Raw genomic sequence first — 17107 nt, forward strand, 5'->3', positions numbered from 1 at the left:
GAGAGAGGGGGAAGCAGGCTCCCCCCTCTCTCTCTGCCTGCCTCTCTACTTGTGATCTCTCTCTGTCAAATAAATAAATAAAATCTTAAAAAAAAAAAAAAAAAGCGTCTGCCTTCAGCTCAGGTCATGATACAGGGTCCTCAGATCCAGCCCCAAATCGGGGTCTCTCCTTGGCAGGGAGTCTGCTTCTCCCTCTGCCTTCCCCCCTGCTTATGCGCTCTCTCTCTCTCTCTCTCTCTCTCAAATGAGTATTTTTTTTTAATTAAAAATTAAAAAAAAAAAAAGAAGAAGAAGAACAAGGTTAAACAGATATTAAAAGGTTCCAGAGGGGCACTGTTGGTAGAGCATGTTAACTCTTTATCTAGGGGTCACAAATTCAAGCCCCACACTGGGTATAGAGATTACTTAAAAATTAAAAAAAATAAAAAAATTTTGAGAGGGGGCGCCTGGGTGGCTCAGTGGGTTAAAGCCTCTGCCTTCGGCTCAGGTCATGATCTGAGGGTTCTGAGATCAAGCCCTGCATTGGGCTCTCTGCTCAGCAGGGAGCCTGCTTCTCTCTCTCTCTGCCTGCCTCTCTGCCTACTTGTGATCTCTGTCAAATAAATAAATAAAATATTAAAAAAAATTTTTTTTTGTTTAAATCTTAAAAAGTTCCAGGAAGAGGTAAATAAAACAAACAAAACCCAACTGGGGTCATACAAAGAAGCAAAATCAGACCAGTATCACCAACAATGATTTCTTAAAATATTGGAAAAGAGGTTATCTTCAAAGTTCTGAGAAAAAAAAATTTTTTAACCTAAAATTTCATATCCAGTCAAGTTCCCATTTAAGTAGAAGAATAAAATAAAAAGAACATTGGGGAGCCTGGGTGGCTCAGTCAGTTAAGCACCTGCCTTTGGCTCAGGTCATGATTGCAGGATCCTGGGATAAGAGCCCCACATCAGGCTCCCTGCTCAGTAGTGGCCAGCTTCTCCCTCTCCCTCTGCCTGCCGCTCTCTTCTCTGTCAAATAAATAAATAAAATCTTTAAAAAAAATAAAAGAGAACATCAAAAATGCAAAGGTCAGGGGCCACCTGAGAGCCTCAGTTGAGTATCTCCAACTCTTGGTTTTGGCTCAGGTCATGATCTCAGAGTCTTGAGATCCAGTCCTGCATCTGACTACATGCTCGGCAGGGAGTCTGCTTGAGATTCCCTTTCTCCCTCTGCCCCTCCCCCACTTCCATCTCAAATAAATAGATAAATCTTAAAAAAAAAAAAAAAAAAATGCAAAGGCTCTAGGCACCTGGATGGCTCAGCTGGTGGAGGGTGCAACTCCTGATCTTGGGGTTGTAGGTTCAAGACCCATGTTGAGTATAGAGATTACTTAAAAATAAAATCTCTTGGGATGCCTGGGTGGCTTAGTTGGTTAAGCGGCTACCTTCAGCTGAGGTCATGATCCCAGCATCTTGGGATCGAGTCCCACATCGGGCTCCTTGCTCGGCAGGGCACCTGCTTTGCCCTCTGCCTTTGCCTGCCACTCTGTCTGCCTGTGCTCGCTCTCCCTCTCTCTCTCTAATAAATAAATAAAATCTTAAAAAAAACTATTTATTTTTTTTAAAGATTTTTATTTATTTATTTGACAGACAGAGATCACATGTAGGCAGAGAGGCAGACAGAGAGAGAAGGAGGGGAAGCAGGCTCCCCACTGAGCAGAGAGCCCGATGGGGGGCTCGATCCCAGGACGCTAGGATCATGACTTGAGCCGAAGGCAGAGGCTTTAACCCACTGAGCCACCCAGGCGCCCCTAAAAATAAAATCTCTTAAAAAAAAAGCAAAGGCTCAAAAATTTTATTCTCAACGATCTTTCTTAGGATGAAGAAACAGGGAACAAACAAAGGACGAAAACATGAGAGGCTAGGGATGTACACGGTAATTAAAACCAAGACACTTAGGCTTGAATAATTATACCCTTAGTTGGAAAGGTGCATAAGCAAATAATAATAGTAAAAATTTAAAAAAATAAATAAATCTTGGAGCATCTTGGTGGCTCAGTAGATAGGGAGTCTGTCTTCAGTTCAGGTCATGATCCCGGAGCCCCGCCTTAAGACTCTCAGGGAGTCTGCTTCTCCCTCTGCCCCTGCTCCTGTGTGCTCTCTCTCAATCACTCTCTCTCAAATTAACAAATATTTTTTAAATAAAATAAAATAAATCTGATCAATAACCTAGAAATTAAGTTGTCTGGCACTGCCTGGGTTCAAAGGAAGGAAAATTTCTTCCTGAGAATTTCCAAATACAGGTAAGCCTATAAAGTAAAGTACACCCTAAATCAACATCTGGCGGTTCTACGAAATGTCAAACTGAAAACTAACTTGTGATTTTGCATTGGTGGCACCTCACAGAAGCAAAGGCAAAATATTCTTCAGAGACTGGTTCCCACAAACCAAGTCTGGCAAGTTTCATAAACAACATAGCCCTGGTAAACATGCTCACAGTCCCAAACTATAAAACACTGGTAGACATCACCTACTATGATCAAGAGTAAGAAGAATCGCGGCGCCTGGGTAGCTCAGTTGGTTAAGCAAATGCCTTTCACTCAGGTCAGGATGCTGGAGTCCTGGGATCAAGTCCCACATTAGGCTCCCTGCTCGGCAGTGAGTCTACTTCTCCCTCTGACCCTCTCCCCTCTCATGCTCTTTCTCTCACTCTCTCTCAAGTAAATAAATAAAATCTTAAAAAAAAAAAAAAAAAAAGAGTAAGAAGAACCAAGCAGTAGTAAAATAATACCTCAAGAATAAGAATCACATGATTCTGGGGCGCCTGGGTGGCTCAGTGGGTTAAGCCGCTGCCTTCGGCTCAGGCCATGATCTCAGGGTCCTGGGATTGAGTCCTGCATCGGGCTCTCTACTCAGCAGGGAGCCTGCTTCCCTCTCTCTCTCTCTCTCTCTCTCTCTCTGCCTGCCTCTCTGTCTACTTGTGATCTCTCTCTGTCAAATAAATAAATAAAATCTTAAAAAAAAAATAAAAAATCTAAAAAAAAAAAAATCTAAAAAAAATCTAAGAATCACATGATTCTAAAATGAGTAAGAGCAGAGCACTTGGGTGGCTCAGTTGGTTAAGCATCCCACTCTTGCCTTCGGCTCAGGTCAAGCCGTGGGAGATCCAACCCCACATCGGGCTCTGCCCTCAGCACAGAGTCCACTTCAGATTCTTACTCCGTCTCCCTCCTCCTTTGTTCCTTCCTGCTTGCTCTGTGTGTGTCTCTCTAAAAATAATTTTTTTTAAATGTGTGAGAGCAAAAAGTCAACATCAGTGAAGATCTTGAAGATGAACAAGGTATATGTGGAAGAGACTGAAATTACCTAAATGAATAACAAACTTAATGCTTATTATAAAGCTACAGTAAAAGGGAAAAAAAAGAGGGAAAAAAGTCAAGTGTATTAGTTATCTATTGCTGCATAACAAATTACCCTCAAACTTAGTGGCTTAAAACAACACATCATCTCACAGTTTCTTTGAGTCAGGAATTTGGGAGTGACTTGGCAAGTAGTTCTGGCTCAGGGCCTCTAACAAGGCCATAGTGATAATGTAAGCCAAAACTGCAATCATCTGAAAACCTGACCATGCTAGAGAATCCACTTCCAAAGTGACTCATTCACATGACTAGCAAACTGGTGCTGGATGTTGGCAGAAGGCCTCAGTTCCTATCCACTTGGGCCTCTTTACAGGAATGCCACAGTGTCAACTGTTTTCATCTAGAATAAGGGAACCAAAGAGTGAGGAAAAGGCTGTGTGCCTTTAATAACCTAGCTTCAGAAGTCACTGTTTAATTCTACTGTATTCTCTTGGTCACCCAGAGCAGTTAGTTCCGAGTCACTATAGTGGAGACTCTAGAATGTGATACCAGGAGAGAGGTACACTGGGGCCATCTTGGAGGCTGGCTACCACACCAAGCCACAGGAGGCTTAGAATAAATCTTCAATTTACATAATCAACAAAGGATCAGTATACAGAACTTATCAAAATCCTTGTAAATCAAAATTTTTTAAAATGTGAGCAAGCTAAAGAAAAACGGAAGGCATAAAGACAAATAATTCACAAAAGTACAACATAAATTGCATATAATAAGCATCCAAAAAGTATTCATTAGTACCATATAATTCCTGCGATTCACCTATCCCTAAGGCACAGGCTTCAAACATTTTCCTAAGAATGATACATCTAATGTTCATTCAATCCATGGTTTTCTTTTTCCCCCACTTCCCTTTGGGACTAATGTCCATTCCAGAAGCTGGCTAGGCAGAGAGGTGCAGTTTCTGGCCACAACACAGTCATAGGTAACGTATCAAACACCATGAACCCAACTCTGAACCTGGCCTCAGGAAAGTAAAGTGATAGATCTCAGTTAACCCGTCATAAATATGAAAAAATAAAATAATATAAAATCAAGAGACTTATAGTGAGCTCTTTAAAAAATGTCAACTTCAGTTATTCAGTATGAACATAAGAATTTGCCACCTTCCACTAGCCTATGATCTGACATTCTTCCCAACAACTACATTATCATTTTCTTATTGTCCTTCTTTGGTCTCAGGATCTGTTTATTGCTATTCACTACTGAGGATCTCACAGAGCTTTTGTTTAGATGGGTTTATCCATCAGTATGTACAATATTAGAAATAAAAACTGAGAATTTTAGAATATTAATATTGTAATAGTTGATAACATTTTATTTAATTAAAATTAAAGGGTCTGTTAGTTCCTGTAAAAATAAAACCACTGCATGTTTAAACAACAATTTTATGAGAAATAACTATATTTTCCAAAACAAAAAGGTTTTGGTTAAGGGTGGCATTGTTTTTACATTTTTTTTAAATCTCTTTAATGTCCGGTTTAATTAATATATTCAGATCGCTGAATATATGCTTTTGCATTTAAACTGTTGTGACAGACTGTTTTATTGAAGAATATGAAGAGAAAAGCTATGCATTTTAAAAAAGGGAAGACTATTTTAATGGCCTTTCAAACAACAACGTGGATATTCTTTGATTATAATATAAAATTTAAAGAGTGGGGCACCTGGCTGGCTCAGTTGGCAGAGCATGTGATTCTTCTTTTTTTTTTTTTTTTTTAAGACTTTATTTATTTGACACAGAGAGAGAGAGAGAGTGCGCGAGAGCGCTAGCGCGCACAGCTGCGCACAGGTAGGAGGAGCAGCAGGCAGAGGGACAGCGAAAAGCAGGCCCCCCATGGAGCAGGAAGCCTGATGCAGGACTTGATCCTAGGGCCATGAACTGAGCCAAAAGCAGAGATACTAAACTGAGCCAAAAAGGCGCCCAGAGCATGCGATTCTTAATCTCGGTATATGAGTTTGAGCCCATGCTGAGCATGAAGACTACTTAAAATTTTTAAAATGTGTGCGTGTATAAATATATGTATATGTGTATGTAATGTGTGTATGTGTATATATAAAGTGTGTGTGTGTGTGTGTGTGTGTGTGTATATAAAGTATGTATTTTTTTCTTTTTCAGAGTTTGTGTATATATGAGCAGAAGGGTGGGGAGGAGCAGAGGGGAAAAATCTTTTTTTTTTTTTTAAAGATTTTATTTATTTATTTGACGGAGAGAGCAAGATAGCAGAAGCAGGCAGAGCAGCAAAGGGAGAGGGAGAAGCAGGCTCCCCACTGAGCAGGGAGCCCATGCAGGCCTTGATCCCAGGACCCTGGGATCATGACCTGAGCCAAAGACAGCTGCTTATCCAACTGAGCCACCCAGGTGCCCCAGGAAAAAAGAATCTTAAGCAGCTCCACACATAGCTCAGAGCCAAACATGGGGCTCAATCTCACAACCCTGAGATCATGACCTGAGCCAAAATCAAGAGTTGGATCCTTAACTGACTGAACCCCCTCAAGCTCCCCTAAAGTGTATTTATTTCTTAAATGTTAGGAGAAATTATTAACTTTAACTACTCCCTTACATTAAAATCTACTGGTCTGCTTTATGTTTTACACTTTGAATCTCTTTCTTATGCATGATTTTGTAACACAATGCACTGCACTGGTCAACTAGTCATATGGAAAATACTGGTTCACTGTGTAGAGCTTCCAAATGCTGACATTTCATTGCACATTATCAAAAAAAAAAAAATCTGAGGGTGCCTGGGTGGCTCAGTTGGTCAAGCACCTGCCTTTGGTTCAGGTCATGATCACAGGGTCCTGGGGGGCCAGGGAGGAGTGTCACTGCTCAGAAGATAGCCTGCTTCTCCCTCTCCTGCTCCCCTTGCTTGTGCTCTCTTTCTCTCTGTCAAATAAATAAATAAAATCTTTTTAAAAAACTGATACTTTCCTACACTACCAATCTCATCAGAAAAGCCTTTAAATATTGAGAAGCTATCAAACTTATAGTTGCACATACAAGTTTTTTTTTCAAAATTCTAATTTTCATTTAAAAGCTCATATTTTTTATCACTGGCAACATATATCAGTTATTTTCCTTGAATTGACAGGCTCAATTCAGTCATTTTTGAGAAAATCGCTGCCAAACACACATGTCTGAAAACCATAGCTCGTCAATCGCTGTTTCAAGTAAAAGTTCTTTTCCATGAAAATAAAGAAGCTAATTCAGCTTGGAATTCAAACAACTGTACAAGTACTTTCTTTTCTATACTTCAGTCTGCAGCAAAAGCATTTTATGCGCATTTCCCATTCCATCACACAGAATTATTAAAAATCAAGATTCAATAAAATGTCCTAATGCTTCATCAAAAACAAATGAAACTAGCGCATTTTTCGCTGTTTTGTTTGTTTTTACTCTAAGTGTATGGTGGTGAAGATACAATGACTTTTACTATGGTTTGGAGGCACTATCTTAATCCCTGGTAAGGTACCAGCAGTTTTACACATCACTGCTTTTGCATCACTAATATAAACATCAAAACAGTGAATAAGGCAAATGAATAAGTTTTATTATGAAAACAGTTTTAACTTTGCCTATGTCTCAAGGCATATCAGAGTAATCCCCTCAAGATTCTAAGGACCAACTTTGAGAATCACTACTTTAAGGTATTCTCATTTAGTATCTGCTAAGAATATAGATAAGGAAATAAAAACCAGTAAGATTCTTCTAAAATTTTTGATGTACAGATAGTAGACCTCATAAAGGCAGGTCTTACAACATTAGTTCACAAGTTTTCACACTATAAATTTTAAGTAGCTGGCGAGATTGGAATGCAAATGACTTTGTCAGGTGTGCTATATATATTACTAGATGTCAGAAAAGCCTAGAAAAATACCAACAATTTACCTTCCTTCCTCTTCTTTCTGCTTACTGAATACAGGTAGTCATAAAGACAACTGGAAAACAACAGAAATAATAGTTTTGGGGGTCTTAACATGTGCCAGGCACTATATGAAGCACTTTACAATGTATTAACTCACTGAATCCTCACAATAACACTATGCAGTAGGTGTAAATATTACTCTCAACTTACAGATGTTAAGTAACTTATTCATAGACATTCAAATAGTAAAAGGTGAAGCTCAAAAATGAATTCAGGGGGCGCCTGGGTGGCTCAGTGGGTTAAGCCTCTGCCTTCGGCTCGGGTCATGATCTCAGGGTCCTAGGATTGAGCCCCACGTCGGGCTCTCTGCTCAGTGGAGAGCCTGCTTCCCCCTCTCTCTCCGCCTGCCTCTCTGCCTCCTTGTGATCTCTGTCTGTCAAATAAATAAATAAAATCTTTAAAAAAAAAAATGAATTCAGGTACTCTTTTAAACTGTGTGCACTTAACCAACCACAGACCACTTAACCAACCACTAAAGTATTTCAGTCTTAACACATCTTTTTTGTTTTTAAAGATTTTATTTATTTATTTGACAGAGAGAGAAAGAGATCACAAGTAGGCAGAGCAGCAGGCTCACAAAGAGAGAGGGGAAAATAGGCTCCCCGCTGAGCAGAGAGCCTGATGCGGGGCTCCATCCCAGGACCCTGAGATCATGACCTGAGCTGAAGGCAGAAGCTTAACCCACTGAGCCACCCAGGCGCCCCAGTTTTAACACATCTTTAATGGATGCTTGCTGATGACTATATTATCATTCGAAAACTCAAGCCTGTTTATGTAAATAGGTCATCAGAGAAAGTAGGACCTAAAAAAATCCCAAATAGATAAGCCACAGAACTAGCAAACTGCCATATAGTATATATACACTCCTGGGGCAAGAATTTTCAAGGGCTCAAATAGACAACTCCCCAGAGTGGCTCACCATGCTCCGTAATAAAACACAGAACTATTCTGAGAAGGTGTTCTTCACACTACACCCAGAGGTATCCCTTACCACTTATCCCATTTAAGGCTGCCATCTCAGACTTTTCACAACAAGCTGAAGGTTCAGAAATGGAATTTTTCCATGCTGATTCTTCCATCATTTCCCACAAATAAGAGTATTAAAGTGATGTACATACAAAAAGTTGGCATAAAAGACAATACAATCATAGAATTTTACAGGATAGGAACTCAAACTGTGCATACTGCAGAGGACCTGAAGAGGCTGTAAAGTGCTTTAGCCAAGGTTACAGAGCCAATTAACAGCAGAACACAATGCAAGTTACTCTCAATCCAGTTCTTTATGCATAAAACCATGCTGTCTTTATGTGCCCTACTTTGAAGTTCTCATTCCTTTCAAAAGTTCATTTGAGGGACGCCTGGGTGGCTCAGTTGGTTAAGCAGCTGCCTTCAGCTCAGGTCATGATCCCAGCGTCCTGGGATCGAGTCCCACATCGGGCTCCTTGCTCGTCAGGGAGCCTGCTTCTCCCTCTGCCTCTGCCTGCCATTCTGTCTGCCTGTGCTCACTCTCTCTCCCTCTCTCTCTCTCTCTCTGACAAATAAATAAATAAAATCTTTAAAAAAAAAAAAAAGTTCATTTGAGAGTTTGTTCAGATGCATCAATACAAATTTGTATTTTTATTACAAGATCTATACACACACTATACATTACAGATCTATACATACCCACTACTGACAGCTATTTGAACTCAACCTAAAACAGAATTTTTTAAAAGTCACAAAGCATTTTTAAAAGCTTACTGTTGAGATTCAACAAGTATTAACTGATTTATCTTATTTTGATTTTCCAAATACTTCAGCAGTAAATAGATCAACCTTTCTTATCAAAATATCTAAATCCAGGGATGCCTGGGTGACTCAGTTGGTTAAGCGACTACCTTCTATTCAAGTCATGATCCTGGAGTCCTCGGGTTGAGTCCTGCATCAGGCTCTCTGCTCAGCAGGGAGTCTGCTTCTCCCTGACCCTCCCCTTCTCGTACTCTCTCTCTCATTCTCTCTCTCAAAGAAATAAAATCTTAAAAAAAAAAAAAATCTAAATCCATGTTTCTCAAAGTATAGTTGGTACCAGCATCAGAGTCACATGAGATACGTGTTAAAAAATGAGATTCCTAAGGATGCCTATGTGGCTCAGTCTGTTAAGCATCTGACTCTTGATTTCAGCTCAGGTCATGATTTCAAGGTCCTGAGATCAAGCCCTGCACTGGGCATCAGATCTGCATGCAGTCTGCTTGAAATTCTCTCTCTTCCTCTCCCTCTGCTTCTCCCCTTGCTCTCATGGGCACTCTCTAAAATAAATGAATAAGTAAAATCTCAAGAAAAAAAAAAAAAAAAAAAAGAGATTCCTAGTATCATGCCCAAATCAACTTAATTTCTGAAACTCCCAAAATGGCATTTTAAAAAGTTCTCCAGGTGATTCTTATTCATTCAAAAGATACTGAATATTTGCTCTACAATATTCTAGTAGGAAACAGATAAACGAGTAAATAAAAACAAAACATTTTAAATTTTAGCTGTGCTGTAAAGAAAAAAAGATAAAGTAACAGAGTGACCTAGGGGACTACTTTAAAAATAGCCAGGCACCGGATTTTCAGGGTGATGAAAATACTCTGTATGATATTATAATGATGGATACATGTCATTATACATTTGTCCAAACCCACAGAATGTACAAACGCTAAGGGTAAGCACTAATGTAAACTATGGACTTTGGATGATTATGATAGGTCAATGTAGGTCCATCAACTTTGACAAATGTACTATTCTGGTGGGAGATATTCATATTGGGGGAGGCTGTGCATGTGTGAGGATAAATGGGAAATCCCTATTATCTTCCTTTTGCTAAGCCTAAAACTACTCTAAAAATAAAGCCTTAAAATTTTTTTTTAAAAAGGCCTTTCTAAGGTCTAAGTCAGAGGCCTTTCTAAGGAGGCACATCTGAAGTGAGGAACCCTTCACTAAAGAAAAGTGGTACTTAAACTTAGTGTGCATCAAAATCACCTAGAGGACTTATTAAAATAGACGGCTGGTTAGAAGGTCTGGAGTGGGGCCCAAGAATTTGCATTCCTAACAAGATCGCAGATGATGGTGATGCTGCTGTTCAGAAACCACACTTGAGAGAACCACTGATCTAGAAGGAACAGCTAAAAAGTGTGAATAACTTTGGTGTGTTAGAGGAACAGAAAAAAGGCCAGTTAGTAGGAAGGGTAATGCACTTGTCGTCGTTTCAAAACCACTTAACATGTTGACTTAAGTTACCAGTTATGACTCCCTAGACCAGAGAAGGAACCAGCGTTCCATAATACCTTACATTTGCAAAGCATTTCCCAGTTTATAAAAGTACTTTCCCATTTATTATTTCATTTGACTTAGTGAGATATAAGTAAAGGACTATTAGCTACATTATAGAGATAAACTGAGGCGCAGAAACATTATAAACCTCCTTTACAGAAAACAACTGGCAGAACTATGTCCCTTGACCCCAAACACAGTGCTCTTCTACAACAGCATGCTTACTTTTTTTAAAGAGCAAAGCAAAGGATATACATACAGGGGTTAATACTACCAAATTATTTTCTAGATTCCCTATCTGAAACTATGGTGACTTCAGACTTAAGTTGTTTTAGGTACTGACTGGAAAGCAACATTACCTTAAAATAACAATATTTAGTCCCATCTACTTACTGCTCCTAGTGCAAAAACAAAGAATGGAGAATGAAGAGCTAATTCACAGACTATTACTCTCTCTCTCTCCTGCATAAATACCAAGGGGCCAATTTTCATAACCTCAAGTCCCTCAGACACATCAGTCAAACACAATTTTCATCTTGTGTCCTCTCTAAATCTCTCACCTAATCCAGGGTCCCACAAGAACACTGAATCCCACACGTCCTACTATACTCATGAGGCCATAAGCAGTTAGTCATACACCCATTATGCACCCTCTATACACCCATTATCACTTAGTATGTTCAACATCAATCAAATCCTTATTCTTAACCTAACACTCTTACCTGTATGTCTCAATAATACTTCAAACCCAAAACATCCATAATTATATCCTCCTTCCACCACACACACACACACACACACACACACACACACACACACCTGCTTCTGTTCCTGAATTCGTTTATTTACATTAACAGCACTGCCACCCATCAAACAAGAAACTTGGAACTCAGCCTAGACACATCTGTCTGCCCCACACCAATCTTGACACCCCCTATCCACATTCCCATGGCTACTAAGAATTAGTTACTACTACTAATTAATTAGCTGCCTTTTCATTAATAACTACCATATACTAGTCACTTTACACACTTCATTCCATCAGTAACCCCATGAGGTAGGTACTTTTGTCCTTATTTCACAATTGAAAAAACTAAGGCTAAGAAAAATTAATCTGTCCAAATCACAAGTGGGACATACAAAGCAGACATCCAAACTCAAATGTATCTCACAAAGTCCATACCTTTTCCCCATACCAAAATACTTCCTTCTTTAAAACCTTTTACCAGTCATTTATTAATTCCAAATGCTCATTTCTTTATATTACTGTCAAGATTCCCCTCCTCCAGCCCTGCCTCCCCTTACCCTTCAATAGGCCCCCAAGTGATCTCTTTGGATCACAAATGTGATCCTTTTATCCTCTTGATAAAAAAGCCCTTCAGGGGGGCGCCTGGGTGGCTCAGTCGTTAAGCATCTGCCTTTGGCTCAGGTCACGACCGGGGTCCTGGGATGGAGCCCCACATTCCCATACCGAGCTCACAGCTCCCAGGAAGCCTGCTTCTCCCTCTCCCACTCCCCGACTGCGTTCCTGCTCTGTCTCTCTGTCAAAGAAACAAAAATTTAAAAAAAAAAAAAAAAAGCCCTTCAGGGATTCCTTTTGGCCTACACTGTACAAGATATACTTTACAGGATGAATCCCAAACCCTTTAGCACAGGTCAGCCACCCCTTACCTGCAGTGGCAAATTTCAAGAGTTTTGAAATTTTAAAGTTTTTCATAAATTTACAACAAAACCCACCCTGAATTGTGGCAAGTTATTTATGTCTACCCCATTAGTGGGATATTTGTACGTTTCACTACAGGAACATTAATGTGTTTGATAATGACTAGTTAACCTTTAGCTCCAAGGATGTGTAAAGTACCCTGTGCCCTGAAAACTCCCCAATCCAGTAAGCAACTCACCCTTCAAGAAACCTTCTCAAGGGTTTCCTTTTCAATGAAATTCCCCTGACCGTCTCTTGATTTGTCACAACCACTGTACCATGTACCCACCGCCACTGCCGCACGCTGGCTATGTGTTTCACCTATATGATTATGAATGAGCTCTTCACTCAGTATTTTACTCAACCCTAGCACACTGTCTGGAACACTAGGGACTCATTAATGTACAATGAAACCCAGCTTCTCTGAATTCCAATTCCCTTCAAAGTTCATTTCTCCTTCACCCCTGAACCTTAGGATACTTCCCTAAGCATGCAAGCCCTTCAAAGCTATTTTCGCGTCCGGAGTTCCTCCGTCCCAATGTCACCCTAAAATTACTTTCCACCAGACAGCTTCTCTCAGCCCCGAACTCTCCAATACCCTTTACCCGCCTCTGTTTAGTTCGTAGTCCTTCTCTCCCCTAGCCACGAACAGGTCAAGTCCTTCCCTCCAAAGCAATTCGTCCTCACAGCCCCTACCGCTTACCGACTCCCTCAACACCTCTCGCGCTACAGGCCTTTTCTCCCACAACACTCCTCCAGAGCGGTTTCCCAGACCCTCTCTCCTCCCTCGGTCCGAGTCCACCAGCTCCCGAACCTGCGCTCGGCCGTAGTCCACGCCTTCCCGACCAGTACCCGCACACCCCAAACCTCCCTTGCAGCCGGAGTCCCCTCCCCCAGCCTCTCGCCGCCCGCACCCCTCCCTTCACCCTCCCCTTATCTCTGGCGGTCCACCTTCTCTGGAAACTGTCCCGAGGCCGTGTCTTTCATCTCTTAGACCCCTCGGAATCGCGCCGTTCCAAGCAGCACTGGGCCCGAGCACCTCCGTCCCCAGATCGTCCTCGGCCCCGAAAATCTCCTTCGGCCCAGACCTCGGGCAGGGCCTCCAGCTCACCTTGCTGGATGTCGCCGTTGCTGCCCCCCGGGATGGACACGCTGAGCTGGCGCTCCGGCTCCGGCAGGCAGCGCAGGCAGAAGGAGTGAAGGCAGGGCAGCAGCTTGGGCTCCGCCTCACGCCGGCTCTGCAAGCTCTGCTGACACACGGCGCAGGTGTCCAGGAGCGAGGCTGGCGGTCCAGGAGGCGGCCCCGCCGACGGACCCGGAGCGGGAGCCGAGGCTGGAGCTGGGGCCGGCGTCGATACCGCGCCCCCGGGAACTCCAGGGCCCACTGAGGCCGCCGGGGCTGAGGCAGCCGGGGCCGAGCCGGAGGAGGCCGCGGACACCCCCCCGTCGTCGGGCCCGGCCGCGCCGCTCTCCGCGCCCGCCCTGCCGCCTTCCTCCTCCTCCTCCTCTACCAGCACCGCGGCGAGAGGCGGCTCCGCCTCCTGCGCCGCGGGCCCGGCGGCCCCGGCAGTTACCGGCGCGCTACCGCTGCCCCCGCCGCCGCTCTCAGCCTCGCCGCCGCCTTTGTTTTCCGCCATGTTTTCCTCTTTGAACCCGCCGGACCGCCCCGCGCCGCCCGCCGCCCGCGCCGCCGCCGCCGCCGCCGCCGCCCCCAGGCCCAGCCGCAGCCGCAGCGAGAGCGGCAGCCGAGAGCGAGCAGGCGAGCGAACGAACGAGAGCGCGCTCGCACGCGGCGCCCCCGCCCTCGCGTCGCGCGGCTGAGAGAGGGCGGGCACGGTGCGCGCACGTACGCACGGCGTCCTCCTGAGGGAGGCGGGAACTTGGGGCGCCGGCCGGGATCGTCCCCTCCTCCGCTCCCGACCTCTGGCTCGGCAATGTGGGGTCCACGCTGCCTCTGCTCGGCTCGCTGGGAGCGTTTAGAGCAGTGGCCGTTGACGCTGAGCCGCCTTTGGGCGGCAGTTGTTAACGAGCTCCGACACAGCGGGAAAGCGTAGGACAGGAGGCAGATCGGTCCCTTCCGAGCCAGCGTCTCCCGGGCGGCGCCGTCCCCAGAGGCTGGCGCGAACCTCGCTTGCTGCAGGGTCGGACGTTGTAACCTGGCTCTGAGGTGCGGGCCTCCTGGGGCTTGGTGCCGTAACCGGCTGCGTTCCTTTGGGTGGTTTTGCCCCAAGGGAGCCGTGAAACTGGGCCTTTTCCCCCCCACCCTTATTGGAGGCCTGCCAGAGATAGGCTGAAAAGCTCCTGAGGAAGAAACTCTTTAACAGCTATTTTTAGCCTCTTCAGGTGATTGATTCTCAGACGTTGCTACGTATCAGAAAACCAACTGAGGAGATTTTTCAAAGCAGAGATGCCAGAGCCACACCCCAGACCTGCATCAGGAAGTGGAGGGGGTGGGGGGGCTGGCAGGACAGATGGAGGTTGAAAAGTCGCTTCCGCGGATTCAGTTGTGCGTCAGTTTGAGGAGCCTTGGATCTACCCAATGTTATGTCCTGAGAGTCCCGCTTAGTGTCCTGGCGAGAGTTGGGTTCCAAATGCCCTAGGAATATGAGTAATAGCAGCTTTCAGAAAGGTTTGTCTTTATTTGAAAACAAGTATTCGGGATATTTACGTTGCGCAGCGGCTGTTTTAATGTTAGGATCATGAAGTGCTTTCGTCTTCTGACAGTGTTGCCAAGGAACCGTTATTCTTTGAGCTTGCACAAGTCCTTAAAATAAGCCACTTCGAAATATTTTTCATTTATTCGGTCAAAAATAATGGACCTCTGACTATGTATTAGGGAGCGTTTTAGAAATTAACAGCAGAAAGCAAAGGATATCTGCGCCTTCTAGGAGTTGTCAATGTAACTGAGATTGACAGTAAGTTGATTGACAGTAAATATATGCTAGGGAGTGATAGGTACTATAAAGACAAGAGTAAAAGAAATCAGAGATGACTGAGGAAGGCCTCTGTTGATACATGAACAATAATTGTGGTTCTTGAAGCAGAGTGTTCCAGGGAGAGGAACAAACAGTAAGTATAAATGATCTGAGGCAGACAGGGATTCTTGACTTGTTAGAGGAACAGCAATGAGTCAGGGGGGCTTGAATGGTTTGAATATGGGACAGAGTAGGAGAACATGAGCATAAGGAAATTAAGGGGGCCAGATCATATACAGAAATAGTCCTCAATTTTTTAAACTTATATGCCTTTGTAAAGAACCTTGAAAAACTATTTTCTCAAACACTGTAAGTAGTTGACAGCAAAATTTTTCATCATGCACCTGAATAGTTGCAAAGAGTGCAATTACCAACATTTTGCAATAATGACATTTTTAAAATTGTTATTTTAAATCTATCCAATTTAAAAGTGAACATTTAAGTTAAACATTTTTGGGGTGCCTGGGTGGCTCAGAGGGTTAAGGCTCTGCCTTTGGCTCAGGTCATGGTCTTGGGGTCCTGGGATCAAGCCCCACATCAGGCTCTCTGTTCAGCAGGGAGCCTGCTTCCCCCTTTCTCTCTCTCTGCTTGTCTCTCTGCCTACTTGTGATCTCTGTCAAATGGATAAATAAAATATTTTCTTTAAAAAAAATAAATAAAGTTAAACATTATTTAACAAACACCACCATGCAGTTGAAACACATCCATCAGAAAATGTTTTATTTTGGGGACACCTGGGTGGCTCAGTTGGTTAAGCCTCCCAACACTTGATTTCAGCTCAGGTCATGATCTCCACAGGATTGTGAAATCCAGCTCTGGGCTGGCTCCGTGCTCAGCCAGGGATCAGTTTGGGATTTTCTCTCTCCCTATCCTTCTGTCCCCGGCCCCTCCCACTCTTGTGTTCTCTTTTCTCTCTCTAAAATAAATAAATCTTTTTTTTTTAATGTTGTATTTTGTTAAATAAACATGGGAAATAAGTTGTTACTGGGATTGTCTTAATGAGATGGCTGGTAGTTTTATCAATTAATGCATGTAGACCTGAATGTGTTATAGCATCTAATTCCATTTTTCATTTTTATAGGTATAATAAGCACTGTATGAAAATACTATATATTTGTGTGTACATTTATTTTTATATGTGACAAATTCCCTCGAAACTATCCTTAGCTTGTACCCCTTGGAAAAAATCCCTCTGCTGGATTATCCAAGGAGTACTCCTAACCTAGTTTCAAGACACTGAGTGAGATGGGAAGGTTTGGATGAGTTTTGAGCAAAGACTCCAAGCAGTGAAGAGTCGCTGGGGCTGCTTCCTAGAGAAATCATGTGTAGGGGTTCAGAGTGGAAGAAAGACCAGTTAGGCTGCTAATAGAATAATAGTCAAGGAATGCTGGTTTGGACCTGCAGGGTATCTGTGCAGATGGCGAAAAATATGGAGTATATATAATAAAAAGCAAATAAAGACTTTAATCCAAATTCACTTCAAAAAATTAAGTTAATGGGGCTGAATCTCTCTCGACCAAGTTTTGCTTTGTTGAATTTTTCTTAATCTTTTGAAGCCTGCTACTACTTGCCTTTATTAAAATCCAGTATAGGGGCGCCTGGGTGGCTCAGTGGGTTAAGCCGCTGCCTTCAGCTCAGGTCATGATCTCAGGGTTCTGGGATCGAGCCCCGCATCGGGCTCTCTGCTCAGCGGGGAGCCTGCTTCCTCCTCTCTCTCTGCCTGCTTGTGATCTCTGTCAAATAAATAAATAAAATCTTTTAAAAAAAAAAAATCCAGTATAAAAGTGTTTTCAAAAACTATATAATTTTATAGAGAAGAAATTGCCCT

The 17107-nt window shown here is 43.0% G+C and overlaps 1 protein-coding gene across 2 annotated transcripts in view; it reads right to left on the bottom strand.

The window, feature by feature from the left end:
• The window catches only part of LOC111142981 (tripartite motif containing 33), a 115298-nt gene extending 101357 nt beyond the window's left edge, over positions 1-13941 (bottom strand). For both annotated transcript variants that reach the window (XM_022496353.1, XM_022496352.1), the window contains exon 1: positions 13416-13941. In XM_022496353.1, the coding sequence (XP_022352061.1) occupies positions 13416-13941 (526 nt within the window). The remainder of the gene's footprint in view (positions 1-13415) is intronic.
• Between the last annotated feature and the right edge of the window lie 3166 nt (positions 13942-17107).

Source organism: Enhydra lutris, unplaced genomic scaffold (assembly GCF_002288905.1).
Source record: "Enhydra lutris kenyoni isolate GAN:26980312 unplaced genomic scaffold, ASM228890v2 scaffoldscaffold9, whole genome shotgun sequence".
NCBI classification, from domain to species: domain Eukaryota; kingdom Metazoa; phylum Chordata; class Mammalia; order Carnivora; family Mustelidae; genus Enhydra; species Enhydra lutris.